Here is an 18,350-nt window from a genome sequence, read left to right as displayed (position 1 = left end):
TGTGGCTCAAGTGGTAGAGCGCTAGCCTTGAGCTGAAGAGCTGAGGGACAGCGCCCAGGCTGAGTTCAGGCCCCATGATGACCACCACCATCACCACCACCAACAAAATAATAATTATTATTTTAAAAATTAAAAAGTTAAATTTCCCATCTCCTTACTTGTACCTTATAATTGGTTATTTTGACTCAAGATACTCTACTGCATTGATTTTAAACAACTGAAATTTGCAATTATTATTACTGGTATTATTACAATGCTGGGGAGACAACCAGCCCTTGTGAATACTAGGCAAGCACTCTACCACTGAGCTACATGCCCACACCTTGCCTTATTCTTTCCACAGCTATATCCCTGTTCAGATTACAAGTATAGCCAAAACATCACAATTTATTGCTCATCTGTTCATTCCCAACTTTTTCCACATAGGTGCTTCTTTTGTAGAAAGTCTTTTTTATCCTGATGGTTGAAGGAGAGATCAACAGATGATTGGTATCCCTGTGACCTTCTTGCAAGGTCTTTTAAGGATGGAGTGTGAAGCTTTTCTCTGGCTATTTCCAAAATAGATGTTTTCAGAAGACAGTCTTCCACACTCTGAGAGTGGGAACCCACACATGACATTTCATTTGAAAATATTGAATTTAATACAAAATTTCACCTTGTAAACAAACTCATTGAAACCATTAGTTTAACACAGAACATCACAATTGTGTATAAAAGCTAACGACAAAATGCTGGTACCAAACAGTACTTAGAGAGGCCTGGAAAAACCTTTTCTAGAAATAGGCAGCAGTAGCTTCAAACAGGCACAAAAACAGAGAGGAGGCAGCAACCACTCCACAAAGACTTACAGGGTAAAAGGAAGGCAGAGCAGTGGACCATGTTAGGAACAAGGGCTGAAGGAAGGTTGTATTTCCTGACATTCAGAAAGGTCCACACAATATGGACCTGAAAAGGCTGCAGGAATGGGACACTTTAAGTGGAGAAACAATAATAGAAGCATTTGGAGTGTGGCCTTGGCACTCAACTCTATAGGAAGCAGGAAAGGCGAGTATGGCACTTGTGTTCAGCCAACTGCTTGCCAGCCTGTCACCCTGGCAGAACACTGAAACCGTGGCAGTGTGTTGCTCCATTGCGTCTCCTCTTACTGATGACTACAAAGGAGACCTTTAACAAAACACAAAACTGTGGGGAAAGGGTCCCAGGATCCATAGGAAGAAAACTGTGTGGTGTGATGGTTGGGTACCTTGAAGGCTTTTCCTCACCCACCCAAATCCTCCCCCACGGAGGCCTCCTAGATTGTGGGAAGGCCAGCTGTGAGAGCAGAACAGAACCAGCCAGGGAAAGGGAACAAGGAACAACATTCTTCCTGCAGTACTGGGTCCTCACCGGAGGGACAGCTTCCTTGTATACAATTAGGGTACTGAAAGAGTTTGTTCCTTAATCTGGAACAAATCTTAACTAAAGAGCAGGCCTGCTCAAGAGGAGCACTCACAGTTCTTCAAAGAACTTACTCCAAAATACACAAGCCCCTGAATCCTGCCCACAAGTGCATATGTAGAAAGAAATTCCTGATGGGAGTGTGTTGTACTTGTGAAAACTGGCTGAGGCTGATCAAAAGCTAAAAAAACTAACTTAGGTGTGGCAGACACTAACATGATGGAATACACTTTTCATAGATTTTTTTTTCTAATTAAGTTACAAACAAGTCATTTTCACTATAGCTAAACTCCCTGACTAAGCTCCACGTCTCACAGACAAGAACCATAAGGTCATGTATTTATCTGTGGAAAACATTCTGAATTAAGAATTCCATTTGAAAGACAATTTTCAGAAGAACCTGCCTGTCCCTATGAGGTACTTGATACTAGTTTCCAATGCAGGCTAATCGCTGTACAGTTTCTTAGAAGGCTGGCTTTTCTCAATTTCTTTCTCCTTGATACTGTACAGAGGGTCCACCAATTTATTATGAACAAGCATTAAACCTAAAAAAAAGAAGATACCAAAAAGTAGTTAATGTAAGGGAAAGAGTTTTGCCATTCTCAACAGTAACATCCAGTGGCTGGGGTTGTGGCTACAGTGATAGACTGCTTCTATCACCTGTTAATTCTAGCACTTGGGAGGCTATGGTAGGAGGATTTTGAGGTTGAGGCCTGCCAGGGCCACATAGAGATACCCTGTCTCAAAACAAGTCACTCCTCCTAGAACACCTGAACTTGCCATACCTGCCCCCTCACCTTTGAAATACTTGACAGTCTTCACTTTTAGCTCCAAGGTGGCATCCTCATCACATACAAACACAGAGCGGGGATGCTGCTGGAAGGCAGACACAGTCCACATATGGTTCACTCCCTCCTCAATGGCCTTGTATAGAGCAAATGCCTTGTGAGCACCTGTGATGAGGATCATCACCTGGGGATCAGAAAACAAGCCCATAAAGGAAAAGTCCTTACTTCAATTCTAGTACAAGCATACCACATGGTGGTACAGATTACTGTTTTAGTGTCACATAAGTGGTTATCCTGCAACATCCTGTGTTTGGTGCTTGTTCCATATACTTTATCACACAAATAACCAGAGGTAAATAGCATCATTTCTCCAAAGTTTTGGGACAAGGAAATGGAGACTCCTAATGGTAGCCCGTGCTTCCAGGCCAAACCTTTTCTCCCAACAGCTAAGTACTCACTTCAGTCTGGGAGGCATGGGAGCCTTCAGCAGTCTTCAGAAGCAATGTGGTTGTTATCTGTCAATCTCTAAGGCTAAATCTCAGCAAGGCTGCCAGTTAAGGTAAACCCTGTCAGTTCAGAGCATTTAATGTGCTAAAGTGCCTTGGTGTGGTTTTCTGTTTTCATAAACCAAAAGCAGAGTTTTCTCTAACAGTTAAAGTATCAAGAATGTTAATTGCTGGAGAGTGAGCCTAAAAAGACATTTCTACTATTATTAGGTCAGAATGTCTCAACAAATCAGAGCTCATGTTGGAAAGTTTCCTTTACTTCCCCAGATAAAGATGGTTCCTAAATCATTGTCTTTACAAACAATAAGTAGAGCAGCCTCTAAGGTACTGATTCAAGGTTACCTGATGGAAATCTGGGTGCCAGTGCTCATTTCACAAAAGCTCCCTTTATAAATAAAGAACTTTTCCCTGATTTAGATACTTATTTACAGACTTAAGCAAAGAAATATGAAGGTAAAATACCTGAATATGCCTCAGAAAGCAAGAAGAAAATGCTTCTAAAATTTAAGCAGAAGGAGTAAAGACACTGGAGCTACAAAAAACTTATATTGAAATGATATCCATTTTTCTAGGTGACAATTCCCTAATTAAGACCTAATACAACCACACCTCACCACATTTACCACCCACCTCACCACATTTACCACCCTTGAGCACAAGGATGGTAACCACAGCATCTCTGGGTTGTAGGTAGGGCATCCTTTCAAATAGTGACCACTTATAAAGATAGAGGGCACCTCCCAGAACATAAATTCACATTAGTGGTGCTGTGCTCCTCTCTGGCACATAGCAGAGGTCAGAGAGACTGCAGTGGAAAATTGTGCAGAGGATTTACCTCACCCTAGAAATAATGGTTATTTCTCAAGGCAGAAGGCTTGTATGGTACAACTTGCTGGAATTTTAGCCTTTCTTACAGTTTCTCCATTTTCAGTAAGAATGTATTTTAGGAGGTACCTGTATAATTACAATTACAAACAAAAGACACCCATCCCCAACTTCATAAAGGCTAATACCCTCATACTCTTACCTCTCTAGCATCCATGACAGTGCCCACACCCACTGTCAGGGCCATAGTGGGCACCTTGGCAAGATCACCATCAAAGAACCTAGCATTGGCCAGGATGGTGTCCATGGCCAGTGTCTTCACACGAGTCCTAGACACCAGACTGGAGCCTGGTTCATTGAAGGCAATGTGTCCATCGGGCCCGATACCTGCAGAGAGACAGGCAGAGCAGCCATGTGAAACATGGAACATCTTTCCAACTAATGTTGAAGAAAAAAAAATCCTAAAAATGGTCTTTTCTCTTTTGTACTGGAAGATAGTTACACCTTCAGCACATGATCTGCCCCCTCCCAACTGCTTCTACCTGATATTGTTAACTTGCTATCACTCAAAAAACCAAGGAGCACTCAAGCTGTTTCTGCCTCCCTAGTCTGCTGGGAAGTATAAGTTTTTTGTCTTTCAAACTTGGAGTTGGGATCCTATTCTTGGGATAGAGTTGCAATGAATAAAACACACACAAATACCAAGGCAGGGGCTGCCACGTTTATATGATCTTAGACTATGCAAGTTCCTACACTCCTTTGCCCTAGTGCACTGGGCACCAGTCCCTCATGCTTGTAATTCTAGCTACTCAGGAGGCTGAGATCTGAATATAGTAGTTTGAAGCTAGCCTGGGCAGGAAAGTCTGGAGACATCTCTAATTAACCAGGAAATACCTGTAAGTTGAGCTGTGGCTCAAGTGGTAGAATGCTAGCCTTGAGGAAAAAAAAAAATCAGGGATAGCACCCAGGCCCTGAGTTTCAAGCCCCAGAACTGGCACCAAAAAACAAACAAAAAAGAAAGGTTATCCAACTAAACACCTCCATGGGTGGCTCCCCAGGCAGCAATAAACCCAGACCTGGCAGCCTAAATCTGAGAAGTCAACACTATGGGTTCCTGACTACTCACCACTGCTCCTGGCTAGATGATCTTGGAGAGTCATAATACAGAGAAACTGTGCTTCAGCTGGCTACTGATAGCATGCAAGAGGCTGTATAGAACCTTCTGGAATGACATGAGGCCCATGATTTAAAATGTTTTAGATGTTATATTGACTAATCGGTAAAGCCTTAAGAGTAGACAATACAGAATCTCAGAGTTCAAATCCACAAAGTATTAAAGTTCAGAAAGAGATGTCCACACTTATAGTTACTGAGCTGCAGAGCCAGGATAGGAACCCAGAGCACCCAGTCTCTCTGCCTTCCCTGCCCCCACATGGTGTTAGATGACCCCAGTGTCAGGAGCAGAGGGCACATGCAGACATGGTAGTGTCTTGTTCTTCCCATGCATGCCTGTCCTCAAGTCTTGTCCTGGTCATATGCAGGACAGCACCGAGCTCACCTCCAACAAACAGCTCAATGCCCCCTGCAGCATTGATCTTCTTCTCAAAGGCATCACATTCGGCCTGCAAGTCTGCAGCATTCCCATCCAGAATGTGGGTGTTTTCTGGTTGGATGTCAATGTGCTTGAAGAAGTTGTTCCACATGAAGGAGTGGTAGCTCTCTGGGTGCTCTCGAGGAAGGCCTAGAGGCCATAGGACACTCAGTCAAATCAAAGCTGAGCTAGAGCCCATTTCACAAGTAGGACACCAAGCCAACCCACAAGGACAATCAGGGGACTGATACCAGGGATCTTTAGGCACTAGTCATCTGACCCCTAGCCATGTAAGGTAGGCTGAGATGGTATCAATGAGTGTTTAATCAGTTACAGCCACCCTGTTACCACAGAGCTGGGCTGGAAGAGCTAACCCCTAGAGCCTGAAAGTCTCATTCTATCGCCTCCTCACAAGGGAATGACCACAGGCTGGAGGCTTGGCATACTCGTGGCTTTTGGAGGTAGCCTGGCCACTTGGGGTAACACCAGACCCTTCGGGGAAAGTAGCTAATACAATGGGGCTAATATAGCTGACTCAGTAGACTATATGCATTAACTGATGAGAGATGTGGGTGCCTCTCATCTCACCATTCACTTACAGTTGTACTGCACTCAAGCTGAACCCCAGCTTAAAATATTAGGTGGCTGAGAACAACTATCTCAGTACTTATCAATGGACTTTTCAGGCACAAAGAAAAAGAATGTTAAAGTTTGAGTTTGAATAGTAAATACTCAGAAAATTTAAAACCAGTCTTAAAATGAAATTCTGACAAATATTACAATATGCATGCATCCTGAAGTCATTTTTTTTTTTTTTTGGTTGTGGGGCCTGAGCTCTGGGCCTGGGCACTGTCCCTCAGCTCTTCAGCTCAAGACTAGTGCTCTACCACTGGAGCCACAGCACCACTTCCAGCTTTTTCTGCTTATGTGGTGCTGAGGAATCAAACCCAGGGCTTCATGCATGCAAGGCAAGCACTCTACCACTGAGCCACCTTCCCAGCCTCAGAAATCATTATATTAAGTGGAAGAAGTGGTCACAAAAAATTAAATACTTCATGATTCCACTTTTATGAGGTACAGAGAGGAGTCAAATTAATGGAAACATAAAATGGTAGTTTCCAGAGCCCAGGAAGAAAAGATAGGGAGCTGTGGGTTGATGTTTATAGTCTTTACAAGATGAAAATTCTGCAGCTTAGCTAGTACAACAATGTGAATGAATGTACCTACAATTAATGAGCTGTATATATAAAAATGGGTCTTTTTTTTTCTTTGAGCCACAAGTTTTGTTATGTTGTTTAAGCTTGCCTTGATCGCCTGGTTTAAGAGTTCCTCCTGCCTCAGCTTCTTGAGTAACTCACAAACCACACCCTTTGATTTAGTAAATCTGATATTTATATGTATTTTACAACAATTTTGAGAAATGTATGTTAAAACTGAGGCCATTAAAAATGATTGGGGGACAGAATGAAGTGACAGAAAACTAGAATTTCAGCAGCAGAAAGTCCAGGAGTCTTAGTGCCCCTCCAAGTATACATGGCAAAAAGTAGAGCTAATGGATGCATACTGGAGAGAAAATTCAGATCCAGATCCTGAAGACACACCCAGGGAGAGCTCCATTTATAAGAATATGAGCCAGAAAGAAATGGAAGCAGGGAACTGGGGGCCCATATTAATGATTTTAGCTACTCAGGAAACTGAGATCCAGGGGGTGGTGGTTTGAAGCCAGCTGTGTAGAGAAGTCCAAAAGACTTTATCTCCAATTAACCAGCAAAAAAGCTGAGCCAGAGGCATGACTCAAGCTGTAGATCACCGTCTAAGCAAGCCAAGCAGCCAATGTGAGCAAGTGTGAGGGTCCCTGAGTTCAAAACTTTGTACCAGGGAAAAAAATTTGGTGAGCAGGGCAGGTAGAGGGGAAGGAGGTACCTTAGATTCATTAAAGGTTCATTACTTACAAAATGCTCTCAGGTCCATCTCATTTAATGCTTACAATCCATAAGGACAGTTTTATTAGCCCTATCTTACAACTGTATGAACCAAGGCTGGAAGAGATAGGTATTGATAACTGAGCCTATCACCACCGATCACTGGCTCTCTGTGACATATCCATTCCTCTCCAGAGCTAGGCCTGTAACAGGCAAAGCTTGACAGCTAGACTCAAGATACTCACCCACATACTCGTCCATATTGAAGGTCTTCACATATTTAAAGGACAGGTCTCCATTCTTATAGTACTCAATTAGTTTCTTGTAACAGCCAAGTGGGGTGCTCCCTGTAAGAGAGACCTTAGCTATAAACACCACCACAGCTACGAATGCCTCTTTAGCACCAAGCTTCTGTAATGCCAGGAGTAAGTTGGGGCTGCTCTACACAGAGAACTTGTCAGGCCTGCAGTCCTTCCCCATGCTTCAATTCCAACTGACACTCATCTGCTACTTGCCTGTACAATATCTACTATGTCCCAGACTACTTACCTATGCCCCAGGGCAGGGCTGTGTCTGTCTTGCTGCCAATTCCCCAATGCTTGACATACTGATGACTGAAATCACTCTGATCAGTATGTGAATGAACATCAGACTTAACTACTGACATGATATTCTTTGAGCAACAAAGTGCTAGGGCACAGGGCCATGGATGGGGGTTCAGAAGAGAGATAGCAGTCACCCTAGAAGGTACTGTTGTCTAGAAATGGGGACAAAGAGCAAGATTATCCTCAATGATGCGATTACCCTATACTTCAGGGATCAGGAAAGACATCCCAAACCAATTCCTGAGGTGAGTCCCTTAGCAAGTGAATACCACAGGACATACAAAAGGAATCACAGTAGCTTAAAAGACTAGCTGGGCACTGATGGCTCATGCCTGCAATCCTAGCTACTTAGGAGGCTGAGATATGAGGATCTTGGTTTGAAGCCAACCTGGGCAGGAAAGGCCCTGAGACTCTTATCTCCAATTAACTACCTTAAAAACAAAAAACAAAACAACCCCTCCCCCCCCCACACAAACAGAAGTAGAACTGTAGCTCAAAGTGGTAGAGTGCAGCCTTGAGCAAAAAAAAAAAGTGCTCAGGGACAGTGTTCAGGCCCTGAGATCAAGCCCCATAACCACCTCCCCCCCCAAAAAAAAGATGGAGGTGGGTATACGTGGTAAAGCACCTGTCTAGCATTCACAGGGCCCTAACACAACACAACAAAAAGTTCAAGATGCTAGGACCCTGACTGACTGGACATTGGACTAGCTTAAAGAGTAACTATCCATAAATGATAAAAGTGGGGAAAAAGGAACTGTGAACTGAGCGCTGTCTCTGAGCTCTTCAGCTCAAAGGTAGCACTCTACCACAGCATCACTTCCAGTTTTCTGGTGGGAGATAACAGTCTCATGAACTTTCTTGCCCGGGCTGGCTTTGAACTGTGATCCTCAGATCTCAGCCTCCTGAGTAGCTAGGATTACAGGTGTGAGCCACTGGTACCCTGCAGGAAAATTTTTGAATATAGCTTATAGATGGTATTGTAGAAGGAGATGGTATACCCATTCTTAGGTCTATGATGGTTAGACAATGCTTTCATTCTCAGGAGGTAAGTGTTGAAAGATATAGAGAGAGGTAGAAATGTCAAAATTTTCCAGTGGTTTAAAAAAATTATGCATGTACAGATAGCCTATGAATCAGAGAAAAAGAAAACCATAGAAAAAATTGGTAAATCTAGGTGAATGGTACTACACCGTTAGTTCAATTTTTCCAAATATACATTTTTGGGGGGGGGGGTCTGGTCGTGGGGCCTGAACTCTGGGCCTGGGCGCGGTCCCTCAGCTCTTCAGTTAAAGGCTAGCACTCTACCACTGGAGCCACAGCACCACTTCTGGCTTTTTGCTTATGTGGTGCTGAGGAATTGAACCCAGGGCCTCATGCATGCAAGGCAAGTGCTCTACCACTGAGCCACCTTCCCAGCCCCTCAAATATACATTTTTTAATGGAAGGAAAACAAACAAACCTGCTCAAGTAAGACTATGTCACTCCTCTTTTCAAAACCTATCAAGAGCTTTTCATTTCATTCTCTAATAACCAGTCCTTAGTGATATACCCTGTAATTGGGTCTCTGACTACCCCTCTGCTCTCCTTATCTTGCACTGGGCACTTCATCTCAGGGCCTTTGCACCTGTTTTTCCTCTCTACCAGTAATCTCCTTCCTTTAAGTGTCTGCATGTCTACCTCACCTCTTAGGTCTTACCTTAAGTATCATTTTATGAGAGACTTTCTCTGACACCAACATATCAAACAGTGCAACCTTCTTACCTTCTTTCCTGATTCATGTTTCCTTTTCTATCTTACAACCATCTAACACACTCAGATTTTTATCAATCATCTTGTTTATTATGTCACTCCCAATGTAAATGAAGCTTTTAAAGGCAGGATTTATACCCTTTGTTTGTTGCTTTATCTCCAAAGTCAATAACTGTATAGCTTACAGACACTACTTAATAAATCCCTATTAAATGTGTGAAGGTGGTAGCTAGTGCCGCTCCCCCCCACACACACACAAAAAAAACCCAGCTAGTCCCTGTGATGAGACCCTAGCCATGCCTAAGCCGGACAATTTACTCCTTTTCTTCCATTTCCCACAAATTCTGTGAGCTCCCCACAATGAACTACTTTTCTGCTTAACTCAGCCGGTTGGTTTCTGTGCTTTCTATCCAGAACCATGTTCCTATTCCCTGGAGCTACATCTAACAGAAGCAAACAATTCTAGCTCTGCAGGCTGAAGCTTGAATGACAGGGAGAAGCTGGGTCTTAAAGAGCCTCTCTGAGGAGCTTGTATCTGATTCTGCCAATGGGAAGTAAGGAGTAGTTATAGTAGAACCCAACTCTGGCAGGGTGAAAGTTGGGTGGCTCTAGTTAGGAAAAACTCTGTTTATACAGCCAAGACACTGGTGGGTTTACAAGTACAGGAAGTTAATGCTCCTGCAAGCCTCTTTCTGGTACAGAGCTAAACAAACTTTGGCTAAATGAGCCTGTTCCTGGTTTTTGTAAAGCTCATGAGTTGTTTAGTTTTACAACTTTAGTTTTTAAAAATCAAAAGAATATTTTATGAAATAAAACTTGCATGTGAGGGGACTGGAAAGGTGGCTCAGTGGTAGAGTGCTTGCCTTGAATGCATGAGGCCCTGGGTTTGATTCCTCAGCACCACATAAGCAAAAAGAAGGCGGAAGTGGCGCTGTGGCTCAAGTGGTAGAGTGCTAGCCTTGAGCTGAAGAGCTGAGGGACAGTGCCCATGCCCAGAGTTTAGGCCCCATGACCAGACCCCCCCCAAAAAAATAAAACAAAAAAACTTGTGAGTTCAAACCCTGGTGTCCGTAAATATTTATTGGCACACAGCTATACTCATTCATTTATAAATTATCTGTGGTTACTTTCACTGCTTACAAAAGCAGAGTTGAGGAGTTGTAGCAGTGAGGCATAAAACATTTACTGGTTAATCACTTACTGAAAAAATGTCAAGTCTGTAGTGGATGGGACAGTTAAGATCACTGGTGCAAATCCATCCACCTGTGAATTTATTCAGAACATTTACCAGGAGACACTAGGTCCAAAACATGCTCCTATAAATGCAACATTCTGGCCTTTTCCAGAGGAAACTGGGGCTGTTTTTTCACTTATTTTTTGTGCCTAATTAAACCATATAGAAAATTATTTGAGTGACTGTCACCTCAAGTCTTCCAAGAATAGTGCTTAGCAAGTATTCCTCAAAATACACAATGAGGAGAGAATAATTGATTTCACAAAATGAGTATTTTAAGGCACAAAGCTAATTCTTTTAAGAAACTCTGGATGATGAGGCCAGAGATATAACCTAAAAATCAATTTTTCCTGTCTAACCAAGATTCCATCTGAACCATGATTCCAGTGGAATAGGCAGCAACTAAACCAACACATAAAAGAAGCCTAGTTCCTTCCCAGGAAGGACCCTGCTGTTGTCTCCTAGTACCTGAAACCCTTCTTTCAAATCCCCTTAGCCCCTTAAACTCCACTTATGCCTACTCTCTCACAGCACCCCCTCCACACCACGACATACCAGTGGGGAGACCCAGGGTGAAGTACTTGTCTGGCCCTGGATGAAACTGGATAATGCGGTTCCTGATGTATTTGGCTGCCCACTCGCTGGCCTGCAAATAGTTTTCCAGGATGATGAGCTTCATCTTGTCCTGACAAAAGGAATCAATGGTAAGGAGGGGCAGCAACAATCTCTTTCCCAAATGGACAAGGGAAAGGCCTTGTCTTTCAGCTCACAGAGGAACTGAGGCCGAGAGGCCCCATCACCACCAGGAGGCACTACTGTGGAACAGACCTGGGTGGTAATCTCAGCATCCCCATTTACTAGCTCGAGGACCTCAAGAGCACCAGAGTTCTCTGGGACCCTCTTGGCCGGTTTCCTCCTATGTCAAAGGGGAGACAGTACTATCTCCCCGGTCTAACTCGGGGGTACAGTGAAGAATGCACGTAAACCAAACGGTTTACTAACGGCTGTTAGTATGGGCTCCCCGCACCCTTCACCCCTCAGAGTGGAGGAGCCCCAGGGCCGTCTCGGGCCGCAGAAGCAGGTAGGAGGGGCAGCTCTGCCTGGGGAGGTGTATCCTCTCCCGGTATTAGAATGGGGTGATCTCACCGCCTGCTCGGCTAGGCGAATCCTTTCGGATTTTCAGTTTCCTCCAAAGCACAACCAAGAGAAAGGGTGCTCGCTCCGAGAGGTGGGCGTCCGGACCCACAGCACTGTGGTCGCCAAGGGTGGGAGGCCCAGAGCGGAGGCGGCCTGCGCGGCCGTCTGGGGGGTGAGGGGGGTCCGGCGTTTCCCTCTCCCCGATTATGATCACGTCCACCCTAGCACCCGCCCAGGGAGGGGCGAGAACGGACTGCCGGGGGTCCAGTCCTGGGGTGCCGGGGCCCGGGGACGCCTTCCGGGACACCCCCCACTCTCCCGCTCCGCTCCTCACTTACGCGAACGCCTTCGGCGGCTGCAACAGCGAAAGCGCCGGCGGCCCCGCCCCACCCCGCACAGGTCACGTGACCACGGATCACGTGGCCGCGAGTCACGCGGTGCGCACGCCGCCCGCCGGGCTGACTCAGCGGCCTGGGCCCCCGCCGGCGTCGGCCGGTCGTCTCCGGCAGCCGCCACCTCCTCCCGCCCCGAGAGGGAACCGGCCGCGCCGGGCCCTGGCCCGCGGGAGGCGGGGTCGGAGGCTGTTGCTGTGCGGTGGAGGGCGACGCGAAGGGCCAGAGCGTTTGGAGGAAGGAAAGAGGTCTCCTGGCCTGGGGCCCTTGCGAGGGCAGAATGGCTCTGTGAGGCTCCGGGCCTGCCCCCTCCCCGCCCCGAAGCTTGCTGGTTTAAATGCCGCTTGTGGACGTAGGTGTGCAATTATTGAAGTGCAATGGATTTTTGCTGTTGTGTGGGGCCAGCGTGCACGCACGCACGGCTGGTCACTCCTCCACTTCCCTAACTGGGGTCTTTGTGTGAAAGAGCACATTTTGCAGCAGTATATACTAGAGAGAAAGGCAGGCCTCTGTGCACACATCCGAAGTCGCCATTGCTCACAATGTAGAGGACGTGCTAACTTGTGTTTTCTGTGAGTATGCTGGGTTGTTCCTTTACAGAAGTGGAGAGACACTGTTGTGCACCAAAGGTCACACATTTGACCTTTCCTATATCACCAAACATATTAAATCTCAGCGAGGTGGGGTTACTTTTCTATTACTCTCTTATTTTTTTGCGTGTGTGTGTTACTGGGGTCTGAACAAAGGGATTTGGCACTTTGCCACTTGAGCCACCAGTCCACTTTATATTATTTTTATTGGTCTGGGAAACTGAGGCTTAGAGAAATAAATTTGACTAAGGGTATGAATGGCTTCAGTTATACTTCACTCATCACTTCATCTATACCAAGTCAAAACCATAGTTTTACCTATCGCCTGCGTTACCTCCCATCTGCTATGATGTAGTTTGGGACACTATCAACAAATGGACCATCTTTCTCTTCCAAATCAACAGTTAGGTGAAGCAGACATCTGAGGACATTTGAGAGCCATCAATTCTGATGGTGGCTAAGACTTGAGTGGTCACCAGTAACATCTTGCATTATACAGGGCTTTACCTGGAGCTTTGGTGCTGTTGGCAGCTGTGATCATTTTATACATGCAGAGAATGGGGTTTATGGAGTTCAGAGATTTAAGGTCTTAATAGAACCAATGAGGTTCCAGGGAAGGGGCCTCCCTACTTAGAATACCAAATTTGTGACCAAAAAAAAAAAAAAAAAAAAAGCTCATGCCTAGAGTCCTAGCTACTCAGGGGACTGAAATCTAAAAATTGAGGTTCAAAACCAGCCCAGGCAGACAAGTCAGGGAGACTATTTATCTTCAATTAAGCACCAAAAAGCCAGAAGTGAAGCTGTGGCTCAAGTGGTAGAGCACTAGCTTTGGAGCAAAAATTCTCAGGAACAATGCCCAAGCCCTGAGTTCCAACCCAAGGACCAGCGCATGTGCACACCAAACACACACATCAAGGTAGAGACCAAAGAAGTTTATCAATAACACAAAAGCAAGGAAGGGACATTACACAACTCAAACATGGGTATGGGCAAATCTGATAACAGGTACAATAAGTAGTGCTTTAACATCGGGTATTTATAGTGAAAGAATGGGTTGGGCTTGGCTTAAATTGACTTTAGGAAAAGGACAGTTTATTTTGGCATCGGGTACATTTAATCATCCTTGCTGTTGCAATGTTGTATTAATTAGTCCCAGAAATATTGGGGCTGGTCTGTTTATTAAATATGGGTCACTGTGACACATATGAGCATCCCTATAAATTATGATTGTTGTAAGCCACTAAGTTTGGGGATAATCTGTTACAAAGTGATAGTTAATAAAATATCTTTCCAAGATTTCCTCTAACTACAAAGAGAACAAAATATGTTAATGTATTCATTATTCACCCAACTATGTAACTAACCCAAAAGGATATATATTTGGGTGTCCATACGAATCTCCTTGACTGGTTAGGAACCAGTGGTTCACACCTGTAATTCTAAACTGCTCAGGAGGCTGAAATCTGAGGATCATGGTTCAAAGCCAATGTGAGCAGGAAAATAAATTTTTTAAAAGCTGTGAGCTGTGACTCAAGTGGCAGAGCTCCAGCCTTTATTGAAAAAGCTAAGAAACAGTGCCTTGACCCTGAATTCAAACCCCAGTACCAAAATACACACGCATACTATGTATATTTATATATATATTATGTATATGTATATATATGTTTATATGTATATATGCATATATGTGTATATATATATATAATATATATATATATATTTGTGGCCCCTCTCAGAATGGAGAGTCTAAATACTTTTGTGGCTTTCCTTTCACTTTTAGGTAAACTTGCTCTGTCTCCATCATTTTTGTGAGCTAGAAATTCAGATGGCTTAAAGAGGCATGAGTGGTCACACCTGTAATTTCAACAATCAGAAGGCTGAGGATCTTGAGTTTTGGGCCTGCTCAGGCCACATGATGACACCTTATCTAACAAAAAAAAAAGAATGAATGAAAGAAAAAGGAAGGAAGAAGAGCAAGAAAGAGAGTGATGGAAGGAAGGAAGGAATGAGAAAGAAAGAAGGAAAGAAAGAAAGAAAAAGAAAGAAAAAACCAGGGCACGGGGCTGGGAAGGTGGCTCAGTGGTAGAGCGCTTGCTTTGCATGCATGAGGCCCTCAGTTCGATTCCTCAGCACCACATAAGCAGAAAAAGCCAGAAGTGGGGCTGAGGCTCAGGTGGTAGAGCGCTGGTCTACAACTGAAGAGCTGAGGGACAGTGCCCAGGCCCAGAGTTCAGGCCCCACAACCGACAAAAAAAGAAAAAAGAAAAAACCAGGGCAAAGTACGTATGTCTGGAGCTTTAAATAAAGACTCAAAGTCTAGAACTGAACTGATAGGAAAGCTCATTGACCCTCACATCTGGCAATTGGTGTTCACCAAGTGGCCTCTTTTTATGCCCTGGGCTTTCTCATAAATGGTGCCTGGGGTCCAAAAGCAAACATACAGAGAGACAAAAATGGCTTTATGACCTAGTCTGAGAAGTTACATAGCACCAATTCTGCTAAGCTTTATGGGTTGGTGAGATCACCAGGTTTACAAAAGAACATAGTTCCCATATCTCTATGTCAGGAGTTCGGTTAAATATAACTGTCTTTATAAAGTACAACTTAAGCCTCTCTGAACTCTAGATGATGCTGAAGCATTTCCACCCAGACCCAAAATGGAGCACTTTGTGATGGTTCAGCAGAAGTCTCGTGACTGGTACAGACACAGCATTTCATTTGTACAAAGGGACTACCCTCGGTGTACACACTCTTGTGACACCCCCTTTCTGGCTATGTAAGAAGGCATTGGTAAGCAGCCAGGAAAATTCTCTATTGCTGCCCCCTGGTGTTGCAACAAGAGATCCAATAAAGACAAGATAAGAAAAAGAGAAAGAAGGAAATAAAGAAAAGAATGTACCTATACTGTTTGAGCTTCTAAAGCAATAACAGTAAACATCTCATACATATTCTCACAGGTGTCTAAGCTCTAGAAATTAACTTTTTAAATGAATTTTAGTAATTAGGTGTGATAGCCAGCCTCTGAAGTTGACCTCTAATGTCTTTCCTTCTTAGACAGTCCCAGCCCACAATGGCTGGGGACAACCAGTGCGGCCAGTAGAACATGGTGGAAGTGATGAATGTATCTTCTGGGATGGGTCACTTTAAAGACATGAAAGCTTTCTTCTGCTCTCTCTGGGATCACCTTCTCTGGGACATTACAAACAAATTCATTATTTATCTGAAATAAATTGCAAACAAATCACATACCTCTCTTTTTAGATTTATTTAGTTTTTCTAGATTCATCTTCATTATTTTACAGAATTTGCTTATAAAATCCCTTGCATAGTCTGTTCCATTTACATTTAATTGGATTCTGCAGTGGTCTCATCCAACTTACTTTGTTCTTTGGGCTTGAATATTCTTTAATGAGAAATCACACTCAGGTTAGCATTATGAGCCTATATACTGGAACATGTACTCAATACAGCTGTGAGAATTGCTCTTTATATTTGACCAGTTAAAGTACATAATTCCATCTTTCCTGGCATAATTTGCTTTCCTATTCTTCAGGGTTACAGCGAGTATTCTGATCAATAACTTTTGCCCACTGACAAAAAGGAGTGATGCCATTCAACTTTTATTCTTTTAGCAGTTGTGTACTCAGATGGCATTCTTTTTTTTTTCAGTTTAGACAATCTTGTTATTAAATTGACATTGAAAATACAAAAGAAATAAGTAGGCTTCATTCAGCAGATTGTTTTAAAAGTCAAGCATTTGGCACCCTTTAAAATTGATTCCTTTAAGTGTTGGTTGCAGTGCAATTTAGTAGTCATTAATTTCTCTAGCTTTTATTTATCCTGGTACATTTTGATTTCTTCATAAGTTATGAAGGTTACTTTTCTGGGTACAATAGTCTAGATTGGCAGTTGTCTCTCAGGGTTTGAATCATGTTTGTCCATGTCCTCTTAGTGTTTAGTGTTTGTTCTGAGAAATCTGCTGTTATTCTAATGGGCTTGTCATTGTAAGTTACTTGTCTCCTCTTTTGTGATTTTCAATATTCTCTCTTTACTCTGTATATTTAGTGTTTTAACTATAATGCATCTAGGAGTGTTTCTTCTCTGAGCTTGCCTGTTTGGTGTTCTTCTGTCACTAGGATGACTTTCTCGAGATTAAAGAAGTTTTAAATTACTTTATTGACTAGGCTCCTAATGCCTTTAATTTTTATTTCTTCTTTTGATGGATGGCACCTGAGCAGTCCTGTAAGTCCTCTTGATACTTTCTTTTTGTAAATGTTTTTTAAATTATTATAAAGGTGATGTACAGAGGGGCTATAGCTATGTAAGTCAGAGAAAGAGCATGTTTCCTTTTGGACAATATCATTCCTTCTCTAGTGCTCTCCCAGTTTTTCCCTCACATCCCCATCCACAAGTTGTGTAGTACATTTTCAGCACATTGCTTCATTTGTTAATCCTTTGTCCTTCCATTTCTGTGCCCCCCACTTACCCTACCAAAGACAGATAAATAAACATGACAAGAAAAGAAAACAAAAACAACAAAGTAAAAATCCTTTTTTTCTATTTCCAGGAGTTAATTTTGACAAATGCTATTTTATGTGACCAGAGCCACATAGGCCTTTGTGTTCCTCCCCTGAGAATATCTTCCTTTGGTCTCACTGTGTGTGATTGCCTAGACTCCTGTATTATTTAACATGTCTTAGTGTATTTTAGATTGAGCTTTCTCAGAGAAAACATAAGCAATTTGTCTTTCTGAGCTTGGCTTACCTCACTTAACCTGATTTGTTCTAGGTCCATCTCTTTCCCTTTCTTGGTATTTTCTAAGTAGTTTTGTTTTGTATTTGCAGGGGGTGGTTCATGGGGCTTGAACTCTGGGCCTGGGTACTGTCTCTGAGCTCTTTTTGTTCAAGGCTAGTGCTCTACAACTTTGAACCACGAGCTACTTCCAGATTTCTGGTGGTTAATTGGAGATCAGAGTCTCACAGACTTTCCTGCCCAGGCTGTCTTCAAAATGTGCCATTCTCAAATCTCAGCCTCCCGAGTAGCTAGGATTACAGGTGTGAGCCACCAGTACCTGGCTCTAAATGGTTTTGACTTGATGAAATTCCTCTGCTTTATCTCCAACTGTTTTTCTTTTTGTTTGTGGTGGTCTGGACCTTGAACTCAGGGCCTGGACACTGTCCCTAAGTAGTTAAGGCTAGCTAGCACTCTACCACTTAAGCCACAGCTTCACTTCTGGCTTATTGGTGATTAATTGGAGATAAGCCTCACAGTCTTTCCTGTCTGGGCTGACTTTGAACCACCTTCCTCAGCCTCCTGAGTAATGAGGATTACAGGCATGAACCATCTATGCAGGGCTTAACTTCAACTTTTTAAAAAATTTAATTTAGGGCTGGAAAGGTGGCTCAGTGATAGGGTCCTTGCCTTGCATGCATGAGGCCCTGGGTTCGATTCCTCAGTACCACATAAACAGAAAAAGCTGGAAGTGGCGCTTTGGCTCAAGTGGTAGAGTGCTAGCCTTGAGCTGAAGAGCTGAGGGACAGCACCCAGGCCCAGAGTTCAGGCTCCACACTGACA

At 43.6% G+C, this 18,350-nt stretch overlaps 2 protein-coding genes across 3 annotated transcripts in view; one reads left to right on the top strand and one right to left on the bottom strand.

The window, feature by feature from the left end:
* Window positions 1–617: 617 nt before the first annotated feature.
* Window positions 618–12,176, bottom strand: Gnpda1 (glucosamine-6-phosphate deaminase 1). Of its 2 annotated transcripts, none has more exons than XM_013020436.1 (7): window positions 12,133–12,176; window positions 11,213–11,342; window positions 7,315–7,416; window positions 5,115–5,297; window positions 3,759–3,943; window positions 2,235–2,409; window positions 618–1,982 (listed from the first exon to the last, which is right to left on the bottom strand). In XM_013020436.1, the coding sequence occupies exons 2-7, from the start codon at window positions 11,334–11,336 to the stop codon at window positions 1,882–1,884; spliced, it is 870 nt and encodes a 289-aa protein (XP_012875890.1). In that variant the 5' UTR covers window positions 11,337–11,342; window positions 12,133–12,176; the 3' UTR covers window positions 618–1,881. The 2 variants fall into 2 exon arrangements, with proteins under 2 accessions (XP_012875890.1, XP_012875891.1); XM_013020437.1 differs by lacking the exon at window positions 12,133–12,176 and adding an exon at window positions 11,804–11,954.
* A 452-nt stretch (window positions 12,177–12,628) lies between these two features.
* Window positions 12,629–18,350, top strand: part of Ndfip1 (Nedd4 family interacting protein 1) — a 113,271-nt gene continuing 107,549 nt past the window's right edge. Inside the window, exon 1 of the mRNA XM_013020403.1 lies at window positions 12,629–12,758. The gene's annotated coding sequence lies outside the window, so the exon portion shown is untranslated. The remainder of the gene's footprint in view (window positions 12,759–18,350) is intronic.

Source organism: Dipodomys ordii, unplaced genomic scaffold (assembly GCF_000151885.1).
Source record: "Dipodomys ordii isolate 6190 unplaced genomic scaffold, Dord_2.0 Scaffold50, whole genome shotgun sequence".
Taxonomy (NCBI): Eukaryota; Metazoa; Chordata; class Mammalia; order Rodentia; family Heteromyidae; genus Dipodomys; species Dipodomys ordii.
Note: the sequence above shows the minus strand (reverse complement) of the source record. Positions and strands in the feature narration are given on the sequence as shown.